The following is a 27,746-nucleotide window of genomic DNA, read 5'->3' as shown; positions in this document are numbered from 1 at the left end:
AAGCATTGATGACAAATGATGGTCAACAACCAGGCAAACAAAACTGTGCCAACAGGCCCAAAAAAACAGTGGGGGTGAAGTTCAGAGTGCCACTACAAGAATACTGTGGCTTAAAGCTGCAGAAGATTGGATAGCCACCAAGAAAAGCTTTGAAAAATTATGAATACAAGACCAGGTGGCAGCCTTATACAGTTGGGCAACAGAGGCTTGGCGCTTAAAAGCCCAGGAGTCAGCACACAACAGTGCAAGAGGAGGATTTTGTTTTAAGAGTAGACACTTTTGCAATAAAGTTCATGATCTGGCATGCAATGGTGGATTCTGAAGCAGAGTGCTAATTGTGAGGTCCTGACAAAAAAACAATCATGGAATCTGATTGTCTAATAGACGCAATAGCTTTTAGGTACATGCTAATAGCAATGTAGAAAAAATCTCTTTGGATCCTTCAGAGCAGGGCACAAGAATGGCAAGAAAATGTCCTAAAAGGGGATTTTAAATAACAAACATATCATACTTAATTCCACTGTGCAGTTTGTTTTGCACAGTGTGGCCCTGAATTTCATCTTCTGGGGTCGCCCGGCGGTGCTCGCAGCTCCTCCTCGCATTGGTAAACCCCCTGGAAGAAGTGCTCTCCCTAGGGGTTACCTTGCGGGCGGGCTCCCGAGTCCAGCATTTGCGTCCATAGACACAGAATGTCAGACTCCCCCCCCCTCCCGCCATTGGATTTATATGACAGCAGCGTGAGCCAATGGCTGCGCTGCTATCAATCTATCCAATCAAGAGCGAGAACCCCGGGCAGAGAGGTAACAGTGTGTCTCCATTCACCGAGGGAACAAAGGGACTCAGGTGAGTAAAACGGGGGAGTGAAGAAACACGAGGGTTTACAACCCCTTCAATGAGCTGGAACATTAAAACCACCTTTGGTTGGTCTGATACAACACAAACCCACAGTGGATCACTCTAACAGAGGTACCCCTTCTTCGGCCAAGAGACCACCCCAGCGAGCCCGCTGCAACAGGTCTGGATGAAGCAAAGCTCCAAACGCTCCAAAGAAAATCTACCGCCATGAGACTTCGCCTGTTCTCCCTTATTGGGATGGACTTCCTCTTTTTTATCTCCCCTGCTTGTGCCTTAGGTTCCGGGATACAGGGGATTCTGGGGGCTCCCCTTGCTCCCTCTTCCCAATAAAGGGAGGCGAAGGGGAGGAATCCCCCCATCCTGAGCTGCCTACTTGAGCCCCCTCTGGGGGTTTTTCTTTTTTTGATATTGTTCCAGTGGAAGACTGATCGCATCCTGCCAGTTATGTTTGGCACATTGTTCTCCCGGAAGAGGGTTGTTTTTGTACTATTTTTATGCCCTTGCTTTTCCTTTTTGGTACATTTTTTTTACCTTGATCCTGGATTGTTTCACTTGTAATTTGACTGAGGTGTAATACCTTCCTAGCATGTGCACGATCTGTCCGCGATCTGTCTAAATCCGCGGCGGGGCTGACAAATACGTAACAATATTTTTCTATAATAGAATTGGGGAGGTTGCCAGTGGCTGATAGGGCTACTCCAGGGGACACCCTTTCCTCTTAGCGCTGGTTTTCTGGAGTGGCTTATAAGCAGACATGTCCATCCACTGCCTCCCCTATCTTTGGGGGGTGGTAAAGTTTGAGCGAGCCACTGGGGACTGCCCATTTGATACAAGCCTTTATTAGATGTTCCCCTGCTGTTTTAGTTATGGGCGCCTCGTTAGCAGATGGATATGGGCCCCTGTTGGCTCCTTAGTTTACATAGTTAAAAGGTGGCGGGGCTGCGGTGGATTCAGTGCACCCCCCCCTGGTTCAGAGGCTCTTGCAGCACTTCTGGACCACTTACGGGGTACCCTTCTCCAAGGTTGCCCCAATTTTCTAAGGATGAGGGCTGGTTGGCTGGGTTCCGACCGCTCCGGGGGGAGGGAGGGGTCAGGGGACCCCTGTATGTACTTGATTGGCCATATAGTGGTATTGCGTTATGTATTTGCTCATGTTGCTATCCTTTCTCTCTATGACTCTATATCCCTCTTTATGTTCATCTCTTTTCCTCTCATTTCTCCTCATGTATTTTGCAGAAATTTAGACTTCCGCCTCGGCATCCAGTCAGCACTCTCAGACTCATGTGAGGCATCTTGGTGGCTTTTGAATCGTCTACAGCGAGGACCTCTTTATAGGAGCGGTGAGTTTCGGATCAATTGTGTAGATCACCCCCCTCTGGTTCATGCCTGATACACCCGCTAAAGTGCCCACCCTTAAAATTATCTCACACAACACGCAAGGCCTTAACTCCCCACTCAAATGCAGGAAGCTTCTGGAACACTACCGTTCCGTGCATGCGGACGTCCTCCTACTGCAAGAAACGCACTTCCCTTCTGCTTTCAAACCCACCTACTTACACCAACACTATCCTCAGTTCTTTTTAGCGTCCGCAGAGAACAAGACTAGAGGGGTGGCAGTGTGTCTCTCCAAGCATATCAACTTGTCGCAACCCGAGATTGTTACAGACCCTCAGGGTCGCTACATTTTGGTATCAGGACACATAGATGGTGAATGCTACACTTTTGTCTCCTATTATGCGCCTAACAAAGGTCAAAGCTCCTTTTTTGCATCTATGCTGGGGAAGCTGCAGAACCGCCTTCAGGGCACGGTGCTCATGGGGAGAGACTCGAATGTAGCATTTGATTTCTCTCTTGATAAATCTGCAAATGGTGTATCCAAACCCAAGCGTCCGTCGAAGCAGAGTGTTAAAATAGCCCACGCGATCCACACGGTAGGTCTAATTGATACTTGACGGGAAATGAACCCACGTACGAAAGACTACACACATTTTTCGGCGCCACACCACACTTACGCCAGAATAGACCACATCTTTACGAATGCTAAGACGATCCCTTTGATTGTTAACGCTAGAATTTTAGATTCGTCCTTATCGAATTACTCCATGGTGGCTCTAGTGACTAGGAGACCTATGGGGTCTGGGAGTCGCCCATGTTGGCGCCTCTGGGAATCCCTGTTGAGCGACCCTGCACATCGCGCAGCTATGGAGGCATCCATATGAGAATACTTTGAGCTGAATGATACGGGGAAGTATCACCAGTCACTCTATGGGCAGCCCATAAATCTGCAGTAAGAGGGAAATTGATACAGTTGGCCTCAAACCTCAACATCAGGCCGACACGCTTAAACTCACGGAGGAGTGCCGTTCCCTGGCTAAAAAACATAAAAAGCACCCCGCGGCGGATTCACTCGCCAAACTAGATACGGCCAGGGCCAGATTGAACATGTCTGACTACAGCGGCAGCGCAGCATCTTAGTTGGACAGGGGCCAGATTCTTTGCCCAGAAAGACAGAATAGGCTAGCTTCACGGCTAGCGGTAAAACTGACCCCCAAGCCACGCTCACACTCATTCCCCAAAATTAAGGTATTCTCTGGAGATCTTTCTCAGAACCCTACTAATGTAATGGAAACTTTCTTGCGGTTTTATTCAGAATTGTATAAACAGGGGCCCATGCCCCCCGAAAATGTGCGCGAAACACTACTGAACGCCCTCCCATTGCCCACTCTGGCTAAGGAACACAGTGATCTTTTGGAGGACCCGTTCACCCAAGCAGAAGTCCTTGCCACTATTAAATCTCACTTTGGGTTCTGCACCAGGCCCGGACGGCTTCTCCAATGGGTACTATAAAAAGTTGGTCCTTGCCTTACTCCCTATCTGGTGAGACTGTTCAACTCTCTCAGGGATGGAGCCCCCATGCACACGGATATGAACTCGGCACATATTTCAGTTATTCCGAAACCCGGAAAAGACAGCAGTGAGGTAGGCAACTACCGGCCCATTTCGCTTATCAACAATGACATTAAGATCTTGACAAAAATACTGGCGAACAGACTTTTGAGCTTTATCGCTCGATATATTCACAAAGGTCCTGACCAGATCAGGCGAGCGGTTGACATTATCTCATTTCTCAAGACACAATGGGATGGGGGTTCACTACAAAAGGGGTTCCTGTTATCAATTGACCTGTATAAGGCCTTTGATTCCATTGATTGGACATACCTAACAGATATCCTGGGGAGATGGGGTTGTGGATAGAATTTTCTCATCTCTCAATCTCATCTCATAACTCTATTCTAACCCTACTGCTCAGGTACGTCTGATGGGCAGATATTCTAACTCCTTCCACATTGGTAGGGGGACTAGGCAGGGTTGCCCCCTATCACCGCTTCTTTTTGCCCTGGCCATAGAGACCTTAGCCATTGCCTTACGTTCCAACCTTGACATTAGGGGGGTCATGCGAACACAAATGCGCTCTATATGCGGATGACCTCCTCCTCTGTTACTTTGCCCTTAACCTCCATGCCCATAATTAACCGGACTCTGTTGGACTTTAGTAGGATCTCGGGACTTCGGGTTAATATGGATAAATCTTTAGCTCTGAATGTTACGATCCCCACGGACACGCGCTCACAACTTTCGAATAACTTTACTTTCTCGTGGGCACACTCTCAGCTTCCATATCTAGGAATCAAACTCACTTCAGACATACACACACTTTTCCATGCCAACTACCCCAAAATGGTGAACAAATGTAGAATGGATATGGATCGCTGGTCTGGTTGCGGCATTTCCTGGCTGGGTAGGATTAATGCGGTAAAAATGACACTCTTACCACGGTTGTTATATTTATTCCGTTCACTACCAATTCCGGTCCCCAAAAGTTTTCTGCACAAAATGCAATCAGACATTTTGCGGTTTGTGTGGGGGAAAAAAGGTTACAGATACTCCTCAGACACACTTTATCATCTGAGATCGCAAGGTGGGTTGGGCCTACCCAATCTATGGGGATATTATCAAGTGGCGCAACTGGCCCAAATCTCAGTGGCTTTCTCAGGGATGGTGAAACCGGATTGGTTATTAATGGAAAGGCAGTCGATTCCCCAGCATACAATAGATTTCCTGATGGGATGCGAACCCAAACGCAGACCTGCGATAATGGCTCCCACCCTTTCACACTCAATGGCGCTAAGCTCCACCCTTTTTAAACGGAGCTCGCTGATCTCCCCACTTAGGCCTCTAAAACATGTTTTCCATAATAAGGATTTCCCCCCCGGGGGAAAATATAGAAGCCTTTAAATGGTGGACGGACAAGGGGTTATATAGAATTGGACACTTCTTTTCCCACACCGGCTCCCTTTCTTTGACGCATTGCAGGAAGAAAATAGATATGGCCGACTCAGAGCTTTACAGATTTACACAAATTTCTCACTATTTAAATTCCATCTGGACCTCTAAACCACTTCCCCATTTTATAACACAATATGAACAGTGGTGTGTGAATGCAACGGACCAGAGGGGAGGCATCTCATTGATCTATACAGCTCTTATGAAGACCGATATCAAGCCCCCTTACGCCCGAGCTTGGGAAGCCTACTTGGACTGCACTTGGGACTCTACACAATGGTACAGAGCCTCGTTGAGAGCTCATAAAGGTATTCTTAATGTCTCTCTGATCGAGGCTGGCCTCAAGGTTTTATTTAGGTGGTATTATGTTCCTTCCAGGTTGGCTAGAATTTTCCTGGGCTCCTCACCATTATGTTTCAGAGGTTGTGGACTAGAGGGTGACATGTTCCATGTCTGGTGGTCATGTCTTCACATTCGATCTTTTTGGCAGAAAATATTTCGCACGGCTAGTTCCCTGACGGAGGTCATCACTGGGCCACACCCCAGTGCGGCCTTACTCAACCATACCATCCCGGCACTACCCAAATTTTCTCAGAAACTGGCGTTTTTTTATTTTTCTTGGGGCCAAAATTACAATAGCTAAGGCTTGGAAGAAACATACTGTTTCCTTTAAGATGTTTAAAACGAAGGTTTAATGGATTATGGTACAAGAACAAGTGGTGGCAAAATGGAATGACAAAACTAAGATTTCGGGCGGTTTGGGAACCTTGGGCCACGATGTGTAGGATTTCTCTTATACCTGGGGTGCAACCTGGTAGTCTGCCCTTCAGGGGCCATTAATACTGGCGTAACATATTCTTCTCTTCCTCTTCCCCCTTCACACGTTTTCCTTCTTCCCTCCCCTGGCACCTCCCTTGGTGCAATGTGACGATACCCTATTGGGTTATTTAGCGAGACAGCAGCCATGATATGGGCAATTTGATCACTCTAGTTATTTATCAACTTCTCAGGCTGTGTGACCCTAGTAGGATGGAGTGAAGGTTCCCTGGTTGGAGTGGGCGGGTCCAACCCTTGGACAGCAGCGTGATCCCATTTGGGGCGCCAGGGGTCTGGGGGTCCGCGTACTTCAGCCGGACATAACCCGATTATGAGGAATAGACCGGTTGATATGGGCTCATGGCAGTTCGTTTGGTTTACCGAACCTAGTTGTCGTTCATATTAATAATATGCTCTAAGTTGTAATTGTCTAGGTCTATGTTGGCCTTTTCTGCCTATATGTACGGAAAGGTGGATGATCTTTTTTTGTTTAATGGAATGTTTATATTATTTGTTATGACGAAAATCTTCTAATAAAAATGATTGAAATAAAACCACCTTTGGAAGAAAGGAATGTCTTGGGCATAATACAACTTTGTTGTTGTGAATTAATGGGAAAGGCTTTTTACAGAAAGAGGCTGCCAGCTCAGATACACAATTGACAAATGGGATGGCTACCAAAAAAGGCACTTTGCTGGTCTTGGATTGAATTAATATAATTCTGGTATTTCACTTCCTGATTGAGACAGCCACTTAGCCTCAGTTGAAATGAAACACATGAAAGCTTTGTAATCAGAACAATGGCTTGGCTCAGGCCCACCTGCTGTGGTGTGTGTGATTACAGGCTTCAAAGGGAATAAAAGCTAGCTAGACGTCTCAGGACTAATAGAGACGCTGCCCATAGTGGACAATACAGCATGCCTCCTGAAGAATGGGCAGACAGGTGAAGGATTACCTATTGGCAATATCTATTGGATGGAAGGCAAATGGGGGTGGCTACGAGTGGACGTGTATGTTTGAATGAAAGGATCACACACACAGATAACCGTTATTTTTTTATTTTAAGCGTTGCCTATGGAGATTTTTAGGTACCATAGTTTGTCGCCATTCCACGACTGTGTGGGTATCGATTTACTCAGCGTAACATCATATTTCACATTATACAAAGCAATTGGGCTAACTTTACTGTTTTTTTTTTTTTTTATTGTTTGAAAGGCCGCTACGCAAATACAGTGTGACATAAAATTTTGCATTAGTCCCCATTTTATTCTTAAGATTCTTTGATTAAAAAATAAACAACATTTAATATATATATATATATATATATATATATATATATATATATAAATAAATGTTTGGGGGTTCCAGGTAATTTTCTAGCAAAAAATATGGATTTTAACTTGTAAGCAACATATGTCAAAAATAGGCTTAGTCATGAAAGGGTTAAGCATTTAGTCCAATTCAAATTAGTTCTTTACTTTCTAAAAAAGCAGCATGGGGCCCCCCTATCTTCAGCAATGTCTCAAGAAAAGAGATGAATGTGAGCATTACTACTACAGGAAGATTTGGACTTCAAAAGGAGATGGAGCTAAATCCAGCTATAGAGGGGTGTTTTAGGGATAATGGGACCACCAACCAGAAAGTATGGGGAGTTGCATATAAAACACAAAAAATGAATGATGGTTCTAATTTAACATGTGAGCAATATTATGCTATTACCACCAAGCAATTAACTTCTTACCTGAAATTCAGCAAAGAGTGTTCTTCCTTGTACTAACTCCATCATTTCAAACATTGCTCTAAAGCTCCATTGCATTTCATAAGGAAGTCTATGTTGTTCAAAGTCTTCTTTAGGTGGTCTAAATCCAGCCAGTTTCACTTTTATTGCTCTTGCAGGGTACTGAATAAGGCATGGAGGAAGCTGAAACAAACTATAGCACATATTTAGTTACTACAGAAATCAAGGCCAAATTATTAGTCCCATTTAAAACCTAAACCTAACCTAAACGTGGCACATAAGCAATGCATAAAAATGACCTAAACATTTATTAAAGTGATATCCATGTTTTTTGTTACTTTAAAGAGCTTGTTTGGAGCAAGCTGGTCCAAATGAACGGTTTTCTTCAGTAACTGCTCCAATGCCTCTAAACACTGTATGAGCTTCAGCTACATAAAGCACACAGTGCTTGTTTCCAGCTGTAAGACGGGCACTTCCCATCTCACAACCTGAACAAAAAATTGTTGGTTTGGGGGCATACCCTAGCCACTAAGAGAGAAAGCCAATTGATCTCCAGGCACTGTTCTCCTCAGGGGTATAACAGCAACCAGAAGCAGCACAATCCACCAGTTTCCCCTTCTGCATTCAAGCTTTCTCTTGTAGCGTTCACTGGACAATCTCCAGAGAGAAGAATCAGGTTCAGGGGCCGAGTCAACGCTCAGACTTTTTCATGCAACTGTCACTCCGTACAGCCCAAGATGGCGCCAGCCGCAGGACTCGCTCACAAGTCCTGCAAGCAACACAGACCACATCTTCCACCTATTGCCTCTCTCAGACATGGAGGAATCCACCAAGGATGTCCCTTTCACCTCGCATACACTTCAGCAGAGAGGCAAGAGAGCACCACTGTCACCAACACACTCCGAAAATAAACCTACTACTGCCAAAAAGCCAAGCACACACTGAGGAAGATCTGATAGATCTCTGACTGCATTTCCAGCATCTGTCAGCTTCTGAACACACACTGATAGTCATGGCTACAGTCAAGCTTTCATCAGGAGCTGTGGGCATCTATCTTCCACATTCACACAAGACTAGAACATCTGGAGAAATGTACTGACCATTTAGAAAAACAAATGGGGGAGGTAGCGAAGGGAACACAATGAAGTAGTTGATGTCCAAGAAGATCAGGTAGAAGAGCTTCAAAAACTTTGGCTTAAAATCACTGATTTGGAAGATTGCTCTAGGAGGAATATAAAGTTTAGGGGCAACCCAGAGTCGGTTAAGCCCGAATCCTTACATACAACTCGTTGCTAAGCTCCTCCCTGACCTTTCCCTGCAGGAAGCAATCATCAATTGTGCACATAGGTTCCAGAAACCCAAGCACCTCCTACCTGATGCTTCTATTGATGTCCAAGCATAAATATATATTTTTTTAAAGTTAAAGATCAACTTGTAAATGCGGCCAGAGCTACACATATGCTCCCTGACCCGTATACCAATATCTGACTCTACAATGACATCTCAGCAACTGCGGCTTATACACAAAAGGAATTTGTGCCATACACTGTGGTTCTCAGGGAACACAATCTATCATACAAGTGGGTAGAGGTGCACATCTTCACTGGCCTCACGATTTGATTACAATTATCAGGTCAGCGATTAGATTCGATTCCGCGATGCATCACAATTACTGTGCGCGGTTTACTTAAAAAAAAAAAAAAAAAATTCAAGCAGTCAGGACAACTTAATTTTCTTATTTTGTTCTTAAAAAAAAGACAACACTCCGTGCATGCAGCAAAGTCTAATCACAGCAGACAACTTAGAGGAGTTCCAGGCTCCCCCCCCCCAAAAAAAAATATTTACTACAGGAGATGGTCGGAGACTGCAGACATAATACAGGAGATGATCAGAGACTGCAGACATAATACAAGAGATGATCAGAGACTGCAGACATAATACAGGAGATGATCAGAGACTGCAGACATAATACAGGAGGTCATCAGAGACTGCAGACATGATGCGCTGCTGCCATGGAGACAGAGACCAGTGCTATCAAATTTCGGTGCCAGGAAAGCAACCCTGGTTGTTTGCCCACTGGTCCACTGTCGGAGGATTCCCCCATCCACCTGGAATGTGTAGATGGGGGAATTGGATCATATTCTTTTTCCAGTGTAATGACAAAAAAAAAAGCGATCAATGTATGGACTGCATAAGTGGCTTAGGTGAAACTGGATCTTGGAAGAACAGAGTGGGGGAGGGAGACAGATAGAGGAGAGAAAGGGACAGATCAGTTATCAATGTGTAATGAAATTGCAGAGCTTACCGATTCAGGGAGGAGGCTGGAAGTTCTCACAGCTTGGAATGTGTAGCTGCTGCTGTTCATATCTCCCGCGCACACTCCCCTCATCACAGCTGTACATCGGGATAGGAGAGTGGGTGGGCCAGGCAGACACAGGAGAGAGAGGAGGAGGGGCAGCTGTATGCAGTACATTCATTGGTCCGTTGCTGGGAGGAGGGGGGGGAACTTCGCTGGGCTGTGTGAGACACGAGTGTCAGAGACACTCCACTCAGCTGCAGCCACCAGCCTCTAAATGTACACACTGACCATCCTGTCCTACGGACGGGAGAAATCAGTGTGCTTATTTTCTCTGTCACAGGGATAATGGGAGGCTGGAAACAGTGCATTGTCCCTCCAACAATGCAGGATCAGACAGACAGCTACACTGATCTGTCTCACAGCTCTGCGCCCGCCGATGGGGAGATGAGAAGAGTGTCCACAGCTCCAAATCCCGAGGCGGGGGAGAGCCTGGGTGGGGGCAGCATGCCGAGGCCACATCAATGACGGGGAAAGGCTCAGCCAGCCGAGCGGTGGCTTGTCATGACCGGCAAATACACTGTTGTGCGGGGAGGAGCCAAAATGACGTCACACATAATCGATTCTCCTGGCTAACCGCATCGATGCCAAATCGGGAAGGGCAAAATGGCGATGCATCGATAATTTTCAACACCCCTACAAGTGGGGCTTTCCAACAAAATTCCTTGTGACGTATTAAAGTGAATTTGTAACAATCCAAATCCCAAAGGAAGGGTTCAAGCAGCTTCACAACTGGGGTTTTATCTCTACCTCTCCACATCAAAAACTGTCACAAAGAATCTCTGAATATTGGAGTACCATGAGTAACACTCAAGATTTACACCTCAATTTCCTATGAGTGATATCTGACTACATAGGCAGAAATTTCTGTTTAGTCATCTGTCTTCCTCCCCCGAGGAGTGCAGTTACTCTCTTCTACCTCGTACCCTGTAGTTAATGTGTGCCACACAAACACTTCTTTGCTTGTTACTTTTGCGGTTTGTTTTTGCTATGTTCTCTATAAAAGTACTCATTTGCTGAGGAACTCTCCATCTGCAGCTAAATTTGATATTGATGCAATGTTTCGTATGGTCCTTTTTCCAAATTATGCAGACAGCTTTCTCTCCCTCCGAATATGGCTATTATATTACTACTATCAATGCTAAAGGCAGCGGCGGCTCAATTTTGACCCCTGCTTGGCCACTGTCTGACTGGCACTTACCCCATCTTGGTGGCAGGTCAGGCAGCGGTGAGCTGTGTGCTCGGTGTGTCTCTTCCTGCTAGGCGTCCAATAGCAGTGTCTGTTCTTTCAGCCAATCAGGTGAAGGGTATCAGACCCCTGCTACCTGATTGGCGGAGAGGAGGTTCAGTGTTAGAAAAGCAAATATTAATTTGCTTTTCTAACACATTTGGGTGGGCTCCGTGCGCAATGCTCTGTTCTCCGAGTCCACCTTTTTTGAAGCCTATGGCTTAAATTCAGGTGCTTAACCACTTCAATACAGTGCACTTAAACACCTTCCTGCCAAGACCAATTTTCATCTTTCAGCGCTGTCGTACTTTGAATGACAATTGCGCGGCCATGCTACACTGTACCCAAACTAAATTGTTATCATTTTGTTCCCACAAATAGAGCTTTCTTTTGGTGGTATTTGATCACCTCTACAGTTTTTAATTTTTTGCTAAACAAATAAAAAAAGACCGAACATTTTGAAAAAAAAAATGTTTTTCTTTTGCTTCAGTTTTAAAACTTTGTAAATAAGTATGTTTTCTCCTTCACTGATGGGGCTGCACTGACGGGCACCAATGAAGTGGCACTGAGGTGGCATTGATGGGCACAGACAGGTGGCACAGATGGGCACAGACAGGCGGCACGGGCGGGCACTGATAGGCGGCACGGGCGGGCACTGATAGGCGGCACGGTCTTTACCTCTTGGACAACTCTGCTGATAATTATTTCACTCATTTGTCAGAAATCTTACGAGGGGCACCTGGTCGTATTGGCTGGTTTAAGGTGAAATTATGTTCTTTCCACTTCCAGATTATGGCCCCAACCGTGCTCGCTGGAACATTAAGAAGTTTAGAAAGCCTTCTTTGTTGGTTGTGAAGGTTTGTAGAGAGCTCTTTGCTTTTACCCATCATGAGATGTTTCTTGCGTGACACCCTGATAGGCCATCAGTTAAAGAGGGATTCCACCTACAAAAAAAAATATTAAAAGCCAGCAGCTATAAATACTACAGCTGCTGACTTTTAATAAATGGACACTCACCTGTCCCGGGTTCCAGCGATGCCGGCAGCCGAGGCCGATCGATTGCTCGGCTCTCGGCTGCTGCCGCCACCATTCTAGGTGAGGGAATCAGGAAGTGAAGCGAATCGGCTTCACTTCCAGGTTCCCTACTGCGCATGCGCGAGTCGCGCAGCGCAATAGGAATTGTCCGCGCTGTCTCTGGGAACCGTGTATGTCCCAGCAGACAGCGCGGCAGGACAGGAAGAGGCATAGACTCCCACGGGAGTCTATGCCCAGAAGTGGGTGTAAATACCTGTCTTTGACAGGTATCTCCACCCCCCTCCCCCCTGAAAGGTGCCAATTGTGACACCGGAGGGGGGGAGGGTTCCGATCAGCGGAAGTTCCACTTTAGGGTGGAACCCCGCTTTAAGACTGAACCAGCTGATATTAATTTGCACTGACAAGGGGCAGGATTGCTTTCTAATTACTGATAGATTTCAGCTGGTGTCTTGGCTTTCCATGCCTTTTTGCACCTCCCTTTCTTTATGTGTCTAATACTTCCCTGTGTCATTAAATTATATTACTTAATACTTAACTTAATTTCTGAACTTGTTTGTTGTGATTTTTTTGTATGTATGGATTACATGGGTTGTTAACGACATGGTGAAAATTTAATGTCAATAGAACCTTTAGAAATATATGGTGACGTGTTCAATAATTATTTTACCTGCCGTATAAGAAGTATTCTCATTTAGCTCAGTGCCCACAAAAAAAAAAAAAAAAAATACATACATACTCATACTCAACCACATTCGTGTGCTGGAAAATAAGTCCACCCCTAATGATAGAGATATTGCAGAGCTATTTAAACCCAGACAGGAGACTACTGTATCTGCAAAAATAATTTGACTTCTATATTAAATATTTATACCTACCGTAAATCAGTACGCTCTCATTAATGTCACAATTGTTTTTAGCCAGGAAAATCAAATGAAAAATGTATCTTAAAGCGGAGGTCCACCCTAAAGTGGACCTTCCGCTCATCGGAACCCTCCCCCCCTCCGGCGCCACAATTGGCACCTTTCAGGGGGGTGCAGATACCTGTACAGTACAGGTATCTGCACCCACTTCCGGGATAGCTCTCTGCGGAAAGGGGCGTATATTACGCCCCTTTCCGCAAGTGCCCGCCCCTTTCCGCAAGTGCCCCGCTGCCTGCTGGGAAAACACACAGATCCCAGAGGCAGCGGGGACCGTCCTTATTGTGCAGTGCGGCTCGCGCATGCGCAGTAGGGAACTGGGAAATGAAGCCGAAAGGCTCCATTTCCTGATTCCCATACCCAAGATGGTGGCGGCAGCACCCGAGAAACGATCTACAGATCAGCTTTGGGTGCCGACATCGCGGGCGCGCTGGACAGGTAAGTGTCACTATTTTAAAAGTCTTTTTTTTTTTTTTAAAAGCCAGCAGCTACAAATACTGCAGCTGCTGGCTTTAAAAAAAAAAAAAAAAAAAAAAACGCGGAGTCCCGGCGGACTCCCGCTTTAACCACTTGTCGAACAACCGCCGCAGTTATACTGCGTCAACAAGGCTCGGCTGTGTGAATCGCCGTCATGTTACGTCGGTTCCCTTTTTGCCCACTAGGGGCACGTAATGCCCTGCTCGCCCGCAGAGCCGATGCAAGTGCCCAGCGGTCGCAAACGCTCGGGGCACACGGAGAACCGGGATCTGTGTGTGTAAACACAGTTTCCGGGTCTCTGAGGGGAGAATTGACAGATTGTCTGTTCATACAGAGTATGAACAGCAATCTATCTCTTCCCCTACACAGTCCAGTCTTCCCCTTCAGTTAGAACACACACTAGGGAACACATTAACCCCTTCATCGCCCCCAGTGTTAGCCCCTTCTCTGCCAGTGACATTTTTACAGTAATCAATGTAATTTTATAGCACTGATCATTGTATAAATGGCAATGGTCCAAAAAATGTTTCAAAATTGTCCCACATGTCCGCAATAATGTCACAGATCGCCAAAATTACTAGTACATTTTTTTTTATATAAAAATGCCATAAAACTATCCCCTATTTTGTAAACACTATAACATTTGTGCAAACCAATCAATATACGCTTATTGCTTATTTTACCAAAAATATGTAGAAGAATACATATCGGCCTAAACTGAGGAAAAAAATAGTTTTTTTTTTTAAATATATTTTTGGGGGATATTTATTATAGCATAAAGTAAAACAATGCTTTTTTTTTCCCCCCAAATTTTCACTTTTTTTTGTTTATAGTGCAAAAAATAAAAATCACAGAGATGATCAAATACCACCAAAAGAAATCTCTATTTGTGGGGGAAAAAGGACGCCAATTTTGTTTGGGTGCGACATCACATGACTGCGCAATTGTCAGTAAGGCTAGGTTCACATTGCAGCGATGCGGGAACCCGGCGAATCCGCGGCGGGTTCCCGCATCGCATACCTCCCGGCGGCAGTTCACACTGCCCTATGCGAACTGCTGGGAGTGTCAGTGAAACGTTAATGACACCCCCAGATCAGTTCGCATATCGCAGTGCGATCTGCAAACTCGGACAGGAATCGGATCGCATGGTGTGAACACCCAAAAAAAGGGTCCTGTGCGATGCGAATTCAGCCATACTATCTGTATGGCTGAACTCGCATCGCACAGAGATCGGATGTGATTTGCACTGCAGTGCGAATCACATCCGTTCTCATAAACCGCTGCAGTGTGAACCCAGCCTTAAAGCGGAACCGATGCTGAATCACAAAAAGTGCTCTGGTCATGAAGGAGGTAAAATCTTCTGGTTGCTGAAGCGGATAATAGAACACCATATTTCAATGATACTCAAGGTCAATGATTAACCAACCGAAGATATTGCCAATTGTTTTTTTTTACCAATTTCTACCCTAAATTGTATAAACTCAAACCAGTCTCATCAGAACTACTCGAGTCTCAAGTAATACAATTCAGCTCCCATCTCTGACACCTAACCAACTGGTGTAACTACTTCCGCTCATTCTGCAAAACTGAACTTAAAAGAGCAATATCCAACACTGCTCCACAAAGCACCAAAAATGGATGGCTTTTTTAATGAATACTATGAAAGGTTTTCAGACATTCTCACCCTACATTTATGAAATAACTTTAGAATAGTTGTAAAAATTACAGAGCTAAAGTCTAAGTCTAAAAATAGCAGCCAGCACTACAATCCAACAGAAACTGCATTTGTTGCTAGACGGTTTTATACTATGTGGAGGTCTCTTGTATTCTAAAAGTTGGAGTCTATGATTTATCAAGAAGGCTGGCTGGAAAAACTTTGGTGTCTTACCCTTGGATATCATCTTTTTTATCACAATTCTGATAATTATCACAACATGCTCGATTGATGTTGCTTTCTGGTAAGCGTGTTTAGTCTTTCTCCCGGGTGGTGGATGCACATGCCATGGTGACTCCTTAAGCTATTATGGATTGTCCCTTATAACCACTATAGGAATGAACTTTTGCTTTTCACTTATTATCTGGACCATTTTACTACACGGTGGTTATGTTATTTAAATCCTTTTATAATTTTTTTTTTTATATAGAAGGTCCCACTTCTGCATATATTACACAATTTTTGCACAATGCACTTTATTTTGTCTACATTTTAATATCACAATTTATTTGTGTTGATAATTAGCTACACATAGTGCTGCACTTTTCTATACTTTTTTTTGTATAAAATAACTTTAATTGGTTTGTAACCATTCCCAAAGAATTGCTAGAAGCCCTCATTGTTACCATACCAAAACCCAGCAAATCATTTGAAGACCCTGCAAATTATAGACCCATCTCTCTATTAAACACTGATCTAAAACCTCTATATGAAACTCTTAAGCCCTATACACACTATCAGTTTTTCTGCTGAGCTTTTCCTTCAGATTTAACAAAACCATATAATATGAGGTCAAACCTTAGGCATTTCAATTTGTATGCAATAAGGCAGGCCCTTGCACTACACGGTTTTGGTAAATCTGAAGGAAATAGTGTGTATATGGCTTTAGCTAATTGCTTAGCCAAATTTATTCCCAATCTGGTTCACCCAGTCCAGGTTGTGTTTGCACCCAATAGACAAGTCTCAGAGCACTTGGAGGTTTATAGACCTGACTCAGTGGGCAGATCATAGAACACCTTCTCTCCTCCTTTCCTTGTAGCCAGAGGTGGTGTCCGATGGAGGACACTGGAAATATCTTAACCACTTTAAGACTGGGCCTATTTTTCAAACTTGTAGTTTACAAGTTAAAATCTTTTTTTTTTTTTGCTAGAAAACTACTTAGAACTTCCAAACAATATATATATATATATATTATATAAACCACCTAGAGAATAAAATGGCGGTTGTTGCAATACTTCTGGTCAAACTGTATTTGTGCAGTGGCCTTACAACAATAAAGTTAGCCCAATTTTTTTTATATTGTGAAAGATGATGTTACGCTGAGTAAATGGATACCCAACATGTCATGCTTCAAAAGTTGCATCAGCTCGTGGAATGGTGACAAACTTTTATCCTTAAAAACCTCCATATGTGCCATTTAAAAAAAATTCTACAGGTTGCAGGTTTTGAGTTAAAGAGGAGGTCTCGGGCTAGAATTATTGCTCTCGCTCTAACTATTATGACGATATATGGCGATATCTCACATGTGTGGTTTGAACACAGTTTTCATACATGGGCGCTACTCACATACGCGCTTGCTATTGCACGCAAGCTTGTCGGGACGGGGCATGTTAAAAAAAAAATATATATAGGATTTTTGTACTCACCGTAGGGTTATCATGCCACCTTCAGGAGAGGACTAGGCAGAACATGTAAAAACAGCAAGACAGCACAGCTCTGCCCAGGGGGCGGTCCCTCTGGCTAACCACTCAGCCTGCTTCCTGCAGCTCAGTACGTCAACAAGCAGTACAACGTAAAATAGGAGGGGTGGTATCAGGGCTGGCTTAGCCCTTCCTTCTCTGGGCTGGCTGCTCAGCTGTCGGCTAATTGCCACTGATCTCTCTCCACAGTTACCCAGCTGTTCCTGATCCTGCTCGTCTGCCCTGCCTACTTAAAGCTGTCCAGCTCACTTCATCTCTGCCTTCGCCTTGGTCACATCACAAGAAACCATCTCCTGCTTTCCTGTTTAAGGACTGGCTTGCCGACATCCCTTCTGGCTCCTTATCCTGCTTGCTGTTCCTCTACTTGGATCCCTGACTTCTGGCCTGGCTTATTACCTGATTTGGTTACTGAACTCTGGCCTGGCTGACTACTCGATTTGGTTTCTGGACTCTGCTTATGCTTTGACTACACTTACTCTAATTTCCTTTTTATTTTTTTTTATTAACAACAAGTGTGATTTAATTGTACTGTCTCAGTCTGGTTCATGGTTTCTGACAGGTGGGTGCTGTGTCCGTCAATGAACTTCAGAGAAAAGGATTTTACGGTGAGTACACAAATCCCATTTTCTCTTTCTTTCATTGACGGACTCAACTCCTTTAAATCTTGACTGTAGGGAGATCCCCAAGCAGTGTCAAAACGAGGGGTTGAAACAGCAAAACATAACTTCACTCACAACCAGAGGCACGCCTCAAAGGATGAGTTTCCATTTGAAACGGCCACACCAGAACTTGCGGCCAACGTATGCATCAAAAATGCATTTACAACAAAATTGCTACTTTTTAAAAAAAAGAAAAAAAAGTGTAAATTGCAACTTTACATAGCCGCCTGAAAAACTTTGCGGCCAAAGCAAGCATCCGAAGATGCACTTACATCAACTTTGTAGAATTTTGTGAAAGTGTGAACGGATGACCAGGAAGGCAGACGCTTGATGTTGGAAAGCCCAGGAGGTCCCAATTGCCCTGGTGGAATGGGCCGAGAAAGGAAAGGGGGGCACCTGCCCCTTCAAGGCATAAGCCTGGACCACGATCTGTCTGATCCACTCGGAAAATGGTGGTCAACGAGACCGCCAGACCTTTTTTTGGAGCAGTCACCGAAACAAACAGACTCTGACTTGCAGAAGAGAGTCATAGCAGACAGATATACCCTCAGAGCCCGGACCACATCCAGGGAATGTAGGACAACTTCTTTTGGAAGTGTCGGCTTAGGACAAAGGGATGGCAATACAATGTCCTCATTGAGATGGAATGCCAAAACCCCCTTTGGAAGAAAAGAGGGTTGCGGACGTAGCGCCGCCTTATCCTTGTGGATAACCAGATAGGGGGAACTTGCAAGACAAGGCCGCCAACTCAGAAACCCTCCTGGCAGATGTAATAGCCACTAGAAAGACAACTTTCTGGGAAAGGGTCAACAAGGGAATCTCCCTGATGTTCTCAAACGGCGGTTTCTGAAGTGCCAATTGCACCAGGTTCAGATCCCATGGATGTAGGGGTGGTCGAACCGGAGGGACTACATGCTGAATCCCTTGTACATTGGTGCTTACCAATGAGTGAGACGCCAAGGGGCATTGGAAAAAGACAGCCAAGGCTGATATCTGTCCCTTGATGGTGATTAAGGCAAGTTTCTGATCCACTCCTCGCTGTAAAAACAGCAGGATCCTGGAAACTGAATAAGTGTGCGGAAGCCACCCCATCTCCTCACACATGGAGATGTAGGCCTTCCACGTACAATGGTAAATCTTCCGACAAGATGATTTCCGTGCCCTCAGCATAGTGGAAATTACAGAGTCCGACAGACCTTGGTCCTTTTGCACCTGGTTTTCAACAGCCACGCCGTTAAAACCAGCGGCGGTAAAGCAGGATGGGGCAGCAGACCTTGTGATAGGAGGTCAGCTCGCATCAGCAACCGTCAAAGAAATCCGTCACCAGGCATACTAGGTCGGCATACCAGGGACGCCAAGACCAATCCAGGGCAATCAGTATTACTGGAATCCCCTCTGCCTCCACTCTGTGTAGCAGACGTGGTAACAGTTTGAGTGGGGGAAAGGCATAAATCACCCAATACTGCCCCCATGGAGCCAACACGTCTGACACATCCGCCCAGGGGGTCTCGTCCTGGACACAAACCTCTGCACCTTTCAATTGAGCTGAGAGGCCAAGAGATCTACATCTGGGGTGCCCCACCACAGGCCAAGAAGCCTGAATAGCTCTGGATGCAATGACCATTCTCCTGGGTCCAGAATCTGGTGACTTAGGCAGTCCGCCTGCCAGTTGTCTACGCTCGGGATGTATATGGCCGACATGTGTCGTTCTGCCCACTGGAAGATGTGAGCGACCTCCCGTGCTGCAGCTGAGCTCTTTGTTGGTTGACACATGCCACCGCCGTGGCGTTGTCTGACTGGATCCTGATCGGACGCCCTTGTAGCCTCGTTGACCATGTGGAGAGGCATAGCCTGATCGTCCGAAGTTTGCGCACATTGATTGGCAGCTGGGATTCTCCCTGCAACCAAAGGCCCTGGGTCGAATGTACCCCCAGCACTCCACCTCAACTGTTCAGGTTGGCATCTGTTGTGATCACCATCCAATTGAGAGGAAGAAACGATCTCCCGGACCGAAGGGTCGGAGACCTCAGCCACCAGAGAAGGGAATCCCTTACTAACTGGCTCACCCAAATCTGACGATCCAGGGATAACGGAGATTTGACCCATTTGGACAGGATCGCCTTCTGCAGGACTAGACTCGGGTGTGAAATTGGTCATACGGTACCGCCTCAAAGGAGGCTACCATGAGACCCAGAACTCACATGCAGAAGCGCAATGACCACCTGTGGTTCATCAACATCTTCACTGCGGCTTGGAGTCTACAGTTTGTCTGAAGGGAGAAAAACTCTCACATCCTCGGAGTCCAGCATTAAGCCCAGGTACCCCAGTCATTAGGGTGGAGAGTTTATCCACCCTTCCCTTGTTCATCTTATCCATTATTTTAATTTGATTATTCATATATTATTTTCAGTTTCAAGTTTCATTTACAGACCTAGGGGGGCAATTGGTCCTGCAGGCTTTACTGTGTCAATAATTTTACCCAATTTTGCTTTTGGTGAACTCTGGAATTGTATTGTTATTTTATTATGAGCTGCCAATATAATTATTATGTTTAAATTTTTTTTTTACATCAATACTATATTTATGTACCAGAATTCTATGTATGTATTATTGTCATAGCCAATAAATTGTCCACATATTCAATAAATTCTATTGCTACCTTGCTCTTTGTACAAAGTCCCGTTCCCCTTGTTCTCCTCCTTTTCAAACTTCTGTAGAGTTTGCATGGTGGCCGCCACATTCTCCCTTAATTCTGAGGCGGAAGCTGCTCTCAGAAGAGTCTTCTAGGTAACCCACCATTGCGATCCCACGTTGCCTTAACAACGCCAGAATTGGAGCTAACACTTTGGTAAAGACTTGGGGTGCTGACACCAGGCCAAAAGGGAGAGCTATGAATTGGTAGTGCTCTTCCCCCAACTGCAAATCACAGAAACCTCTGATGATCGAGGCATTTGGGTACATGCAAGTACGTGTCCTGGATATCCAGAGACGCCAGGAAGTCCCCCTGATGGAGTGCAGCGACCATGGAGTGAACTGATTCCATCCTGAACCTTTGTACTTTCACAAAGCAGTTGAGGGCTTTTAGGTCCCAGATTGGACATACCCCTTTCCTTTTTAGGGACTACAAGCAGATTGGAGTAGAATCCCTGAAACATTTCCAGCTTCGGAACAGCACTATCACCCTGCGTAAGAGCAGGTCCTTTACTGCTTCCCGCCGCGCCATGAGTAAAGGTATGCTGGAGGGAAAAAAAATCGGGACAAGCTATCTTGTAGCCGATGAAACCAGTTTTCAGACCCATTGGTCGGGCAGCAGTGAGGTCCACTGAGCTGCAAACTCCCGAAGGCGACCCCCCCCCCCCCTCACCCGAGTGTCAGGCGGGGGCAAACCTTCATGCGGTAGAATTTTCTTTTTTTTTTAAAGAAAGTTTTATTAAAGTTTATGCAAGTACAGTAGAACAAACATGAGTACAGATTTATCTCTTCCAAATGTTTTCAATGGGACATAGTTAGAGAAGAACGAAGTAAAAACAAGACAATGTAACAACAGAAAGGAAAAAAAAAAAAACGTTTCCACATAGCCATATTCATCCCAAACTGTTGAGTTTTGCTTAGCCTGGGCCAAGAGCAAATGTAGTTATTAAGAGATAAAGCTCGGTCTAGGGAACTGTAGTGGGGAAAAATTTGGTAGATGGTGTTGACTTAGCAATGTATTGCTGAGTCAATGAGTTTGTATTCAGATATGCTCACAAACAAATGCGAGACACCCCTTGATCCGAACATGGCTTATTGTGAGGGATAAGTTATCTGTAGCTTTCGGAAAAGAATAAAGTGATTCCACCAAGGTTGGTGTGGGCCCGGACCAAGATTACTGTATGTCCTATTTGGAACTCCTGGTTCATATGTACGACAATGACTAGGGGGACTGGTGGACGTAGAGAAACCAGATGTCAAATGCTTGGAAGAGTGCAGTCGACAGAAAAACTACAGAAAAAATAGAAAGAAAAAAAAAAAAAAAAAAGAAAGGAAAAAATGAAAAAGAAAAGTAATGAGGGTGGGAGAGTATGGATAGGGGGGTTAGAGAAGGCGAGAGAGGGGGGAGGACATTTAGGGGAAAGAAAGGAAAGGGAGATAGGTTTGCGGTAGAATTTTTGCTTGCAGATTTGTTTGGCTTGCGAAACCAGGGATGCTTTTGTCCTTCAGCAGATGTCCTGTCAGACTGGGAGCACTTAACTGTCGACCCGGGTGGGTGAAAAAGCAGTTTCTGAGTGGAAAAGGAGGGCCCTTGCCTACGGCGTGGCTCCTTACCCTTCCTGGACTGCAGGAGTAACGTGCTCTTTCCACCTGTAACATTCTTAATGTCATCCAGTGAAGCTCCAAATAACCTCTTACCAAGGAAGGGCAAATCTGCCAGTGCTTTTTTAGATGCTTGGTCCGCAGACCAGCATTTCAGCCAAATCAGGCGTTGTAGCACCACTGCTGATACCGATGCTCTAGCGAGCAGGGGGACTGTATCCAGGGCCGCATCACAGACATACTTAAGGCCATGGACTAACTGATCTGACAATTCTACGCAGACTGGGGAGACAGTTGCTTCTCCAATTCACAGTGCAATAACTTTGCCCACTCAGTGTCTACCAAGGCCATGGCCAATACAGGTGGTAATGCTGACCCCACTACCGTAAACATGGATCGGGCCACTGCCTCGGCTCTGCTGTTGGTAGGGTCCTTGAATGCAGGAGTCCCTTCTACTGGAATCATGGTTACTTTATTTGACCTGGATACCAGGAGGTCAACAACCCAAAAGGGCCCGACACCTCAGCAGAAGATCTTGCTGCATCCTGTATCTTCAGGGTATCCAGCACAACAGTGATAAGTGCTCCTACTGACGCTTTTTTCCTGCGCTGACCCAGACACGGAATCGGCCTCACTGACGGAACGGTCCTGTTCTGCATCCTCTGACACTTTAGAACAGGGGACTTTGTTTTTACCACCCTTGCGCCCCCACCCTGGCAACAAACGTTTCCAGGACCGCCGACAAAGCGCCCATAGGCACTGCATTGTTTGCAGGTGAGCCGGTTGCAATTACAGGGGTGTCTGGGGAAGAAGCGCCATATTATAACGCCATGCTGACCCACCTCGCCTGCCACACTTGGGGACTTATGGCAAGGTACACAATCCTACCCTAGCTGCTCACAGAGTGACGGGCCCTACCACAGGACTCGCCACCCTGACCGAGTGCTGCCACTGACCGCTGTCCAGTCACAGGTGCCCAGAGTGGAAAAAAAAAATGCGCTGTTCTGAGGTAAAACTGTGCTGAGGCAGAAAGAAAATGGCCGGTAGACGTTTTTGTATAAAAACACCAAGAAAATGTCTGACAGCCATGCTCTGCATGAAAACGACAGGAAAATGGCCGTGGGAAAATGGCAGCAGTACATTCTGAGGTAAATTTTACACAGGCACCTCACACGCAGAGAAAAGGGGCAGACAGCAAATGGACCCAAACAGACAGCGCAGCCCCTGCCAAGGTTCAGAGCCCCCCCCCCCCACCTGGAGGACCCCCATCCTGGGATAGGGAGAGAGGAAAGGGAGAGCAAGAGACCCGCTAATCAACCTCCCAGGGAATGCCCAGCTTCTCTATCCTGTCTAGACAGGGAGAGCTGTACTTACCCATCCGGTCGGAATAGCTGGAAGCATTCCATCACAGACCGATCACTCGAGCAGTACGGAGTGGCTGCTGGCCACGGCACACTGACACAGACAGCAGTAGACCCATCATTTATAGCTCACCGGCCGCCCCTGGAGCACAAGGGGCATGTCGTGGCCTAGCTAGAGCCTGATCACGCTCGATGGCCAGGCTGGGGAGACTACAAGGATCTATATTATCCAGCCTCTCACCCAGCCGGCTGTTGATAGTAGATCACAGGATCAAAGTCTTGTGGTAAAAAAAAAAAAAAAAAAATTCCCAGGACTGGGGCGTGGCCGCCATGTGAGAGGAGAAGGACGTGGCCATCCGTTACACACATCCACTGAAATCTGGACTTTTACCACCTACCCTGAAGCACAGGTACCTCTTGGGGGTCTGGGAAGCTCCCCTGGTACCCCCATGCCTGGAAAAAGGCAAAACGCCTAAAAAAATCAGCTCCACAGAGGTCACGGAACGTCCTGCCGAGCACACGAGCAGCAGCCATCTTGCCTGTCAACCCCTGCATATCTGTCTCCTCAGACACAGACAGATCCTTCCATGGTGGCGCCTGTGATCCCGGCCACTGTGGGCTGCCAGTAATCAGGTGGCATACTGTGGGCTGCCAGTAATCCAGTGGATGCTGAGCTCCAGGGTGAGCACTCCACTGCTATGATACTGGCAGCAATAGCAGACAGCAAATCCTCTGTGGAAAACAAGATAGATACCCTGTCCATAGAATGTGACTTGATAAGGCAGGACATGGACAAATTTAGAGGCCGCCTTCATGAGGCTGAGCAATGCCTATCCGAGGTGGAGGACACCTCTGCCACCACTACGCTTATGCGTTAATTGTAGGAGCCTATGACTCTATAGCTGGACACTGATATGAACTTGTTAGCGTTTGAGACCACCCATGGAGTGGATGGACTCTTAGAACGATCCACTGTTTTTTTTGCTACGTTTCTGGGAATTAAGTTTCTCTGTTTTTTTTATGTTCACCTGGAGCAAACAGGGAGTTGGGTACTCATACTGTTGAATTCTTTTTTGAATTTTTGTTTTTTTTCTTTGTTTTATTTTATTTTTGTTAAGCTCTGCCATGAGGAACTCTATTTACAGACTTGTTCTTTGCCTAGTATGGTTTATGCTGCTATTCTGTTGTCCTGTGGTGTGTTGTGGCTCTCTGCATCCGGGTTCTACCCCCCTGACCCCCTCTCACTAGAGCATCCATCCTGTCCGTGTTTTATAAACCTTTACTTAATGATTAATCTCAAAATTCTCTCTTGGAATGTCCGAGGCCTCAACTCTAAAATTTAAGAGATCGTTGGTACTCCAATACCTCAAAGATCAGAATCTGCACATAGTCTTCTTGCAGGAGACACATTTAACTGGGAACAGGGTACTCTACCTAAACAGAATAATACACTCCCCTTATTCTTCATGTGCTAGAGGGGTGCTAGAGGGGTGGCCTATCCTTAGTCCAAAAAAAACGAACCTACTCAGTGGAACATGTGGTCACAGACCCCCAGGGGCGCCATGTCATGGTGGTGGTTCTGGAAGTCGAATCCCAAGTGATGGCGTTCGTCAATGTTTATGTCCCACCCCCTTTTAAAAGTGAGCACTGGTACACGATCCTTGAGAACGTTGCCGCTTTTGGCCCTTTATAATTATTTGTGGCTGGGGACTTCAACAACATTTTAGACTATACTTTGGACACCTCTAACCCAAATCGGCTGCAGAACCTGGAGCTCGGGCATTAGGCAGATTCAGAGACTTTAGAGGAGGTGCGGCTGTGGAAACACCCTGGAGAAAGAGGTTACTCCCATCTTTACCACGTCAGCACCTCTTCCTCTCGCATAGATCTGGCCTTTGCTGCCCTGTTCTGTTGCCCCAGGTCACTGAGGTCTCATACCTGGCTGGGGGAATTTCAGATCATACTCCCCTACAGGTCATATTAACTCTGGCCCCTGGGAGACGCAGTGGGGTGTGGAGGCTACATCCTGGTCGGGTGGCGGAACCCTGAGTCGAGGCTTCGGTCTCACCACAGCTAAAAGACTACTGGGATCATAATGAAGCAACAGTGGATAGGGCTGTGGTATGGGAAGCATTCAAGGCATCTGCCAGGGGGATGTATGTATCGGCCATCAAGGCTGCCAGGGCTGAGAAAAACTCCACCACTGAAAAGCTCCAAGTTCATCAAACACTCTGTGCAAAGACTCATGCTGAAACACTTCCCCCTTCCTCCCTGGCTAAGTTGTAGATGGCCAGAAGAGCACTATTGGTGCACTTCCAAAGTCTCACTCAATGTAACTTCAAATGTAACTTCAAAACTAGAGCCGAAACACTGTTTGAAAAAAGGGACAAAAACAGGAAGCTTTTAGCCTGACTGCTGACACCCGACACACACAGCGATCCCCTGTGTTCACACATCTGAGGGCACATTGGTGAGAGATGGGGAGGGCATCAAGCAGGCATTTGTCTCTTATTACTCTAAATTGTATGCCCCACTCTCATCATATGACCATCAGACCTTGACAGATCTGCTGGTTCCCGGTGTTGCCAGAGGCTGCGACTAGTTTAGATGCACCTTTTACCGAAAAAGAATTGTCAGCGGCTGTTGCCTCCTTTCCCAATATTAAGTCACCGGGCCTGGATGGGATTTCTGCAGAATGGTATAAACAATATATGGAACTCCTATCCCCCAGACTTTTGCAACTCTATAGCGAATGTTTTGAAACTGGTATGCTACCCACCTCCTTTTACGAGGCTCATGTGGTCTTACTGCCCAACCTGACAAAGACCCTTTTTATCCTGCTCACCATATAGGCCCATAGCACTGCTTAATATGGACCTCAAAATTCTTACTAAAATGCTTGCCAATCGGTTAATACAAATAGATCATTTAATATCACCTTATCAGACTGGGTTCATGCCTAAAAAGGCCACAGATATTAATATCCGGAGGGTGTATACCCATACTCAATTGGAGGCTGGAAGTTAGTCGGGGGGAGCACTTGTGTTTTTTGCTCTGGAAAAGGCATTTGACTCCATTGATTGTGGGTACATGAAGCAGGTGTTACACCGCATGGGGTTCGGCCCCACCTTCCTTCTGTGGATATCGCTGCTGTATGATCATCCAGTAGTAGCTCTTCGTCTTAATGGCGGGGTGTCAGATGCCTTTCCGGTGCCCAGGGGCACCAGAAAGGGGTGCCCGCGCTCACCGGGGCTTTTTGAATTGGTCATGGAGCCTCTTGCAATGGCACTGCGCTCTTCCCCACAGATTCAGGGTATTACCGAGGGTACTCTGACTGAAGTCACGGCCCTCTATGCAGACTACCTAGTGTTGTTCATTAAAGATCCTGGACCACCTCTACAGGAAGCACTGTCACTACTAGGCAAATTTTCTGTGGTCTCTGGCTTTAAAGTCAACTGGATCAAGTCCAAAATACTCCCCTTATGGTCCGCAAGCCGATCCCAATAACCCCTTACAATTGGTGAGGGAGATTAAATACCTTGGACTTTTAATTACAAACTCAGTGACAGATTTCATTGACCTTAATGTCTCCTCTCTACTTGGTGTTCTACCTAGAAAATTACACGCCTGGAAAAACCTCCCACTGTCCCTCATCGAGAAAATAAACCTGATTTAGATGAAAATGCTGCCCTTGCTTCTATATATTCTCAGAAATTTGCCAGTGTGGATTCCAAAGTCTCTCTTTAAATCCACACAGTATGCTCGCCTCCTTTTCGAGGCCTGAAGGAGCGTAGCTCCGTAAACGCGCCGCCTACATGTTCGTATTCCCGGAAGTGACTTCATCATCCTGGTTGTCGGCTCGCAGCTTGCGTTCCACTTGCAGGAAGTGCCCGTACACTTTGTATCCAGCCTGCTACACGGGCACCGCTGCCATCCAGTGCATGGAATTAACCACTTGGCGCCCACACTACGTCTATTGACATCATGGGCTGTCAGTGGTTATATCTGAATGATGCCTGAGGCCACAGACATCATTCAGATATTGCCGTTTTCAGCCGGCAATTCCCTGCACCATAAGAACGATCATAGCGGCTTAAGGGACGCCCCCCCTCTCTTCGGTGCTTCTACCGACTCACCGTTTCCATCGGTGAGTCGGTCACAGGATCTGCCGGTCCCAGCAAGTTATCATAGAGATTTCCAGCGGACTAGATCGTCCCTGGAGTCTCTATGATCGTTCGGAGGCCGGGCGCGAT

At 46.0% G+C, this 27,746-nt stretch overlaps 1 protein-coding gene across 3 annotated transcripts in view; it reads right to left on the bottom strand.

Moving 5' to 3' along the window:
- The window catches only part of RNF17 (ring finger protein 17), an 881,806-nt gene that overhangs the window by 6,260 nt on the left and 847,800 nt on the right, over positions 1 to 27,746 (bottom strand). For all 3 annotated transcript variants that reach the window (XM_077483977.1, XM_077483979.1, XM_077483978.1), the window contains exon 36: positions 7,757 to 7,946. In XM_077483977.1, coding sequence (XP_077340103.1) covers positions 7,757 to 7,946 — 190 coding nt within the window. The remainder of the gene's footprint in view (positions 1 to 7,756; positions 7,947 to 27,746) is intronic.

This window comes from Lithobates pipiens, unplaced genomic scaffold (assembly GCF_037356315.1).
Source record: "Lithobates pipiens isolate NorthernLeopardFrog02 unplaced genomic scaffold, aLitPip1_a1.2 Scaffold_16, whole genome shotgun sequence".
Taxonomy (NCBI): Eukaryota; Metazoa; Chordata; class Amphibia; order Anura; family Ranidae; genus Lithobates; species Lithobates pipiens.
Note: the sequence above shows the minus strand (reverse complement) of the source record. Positions and strands in the feature narration are given on the sequence as shown.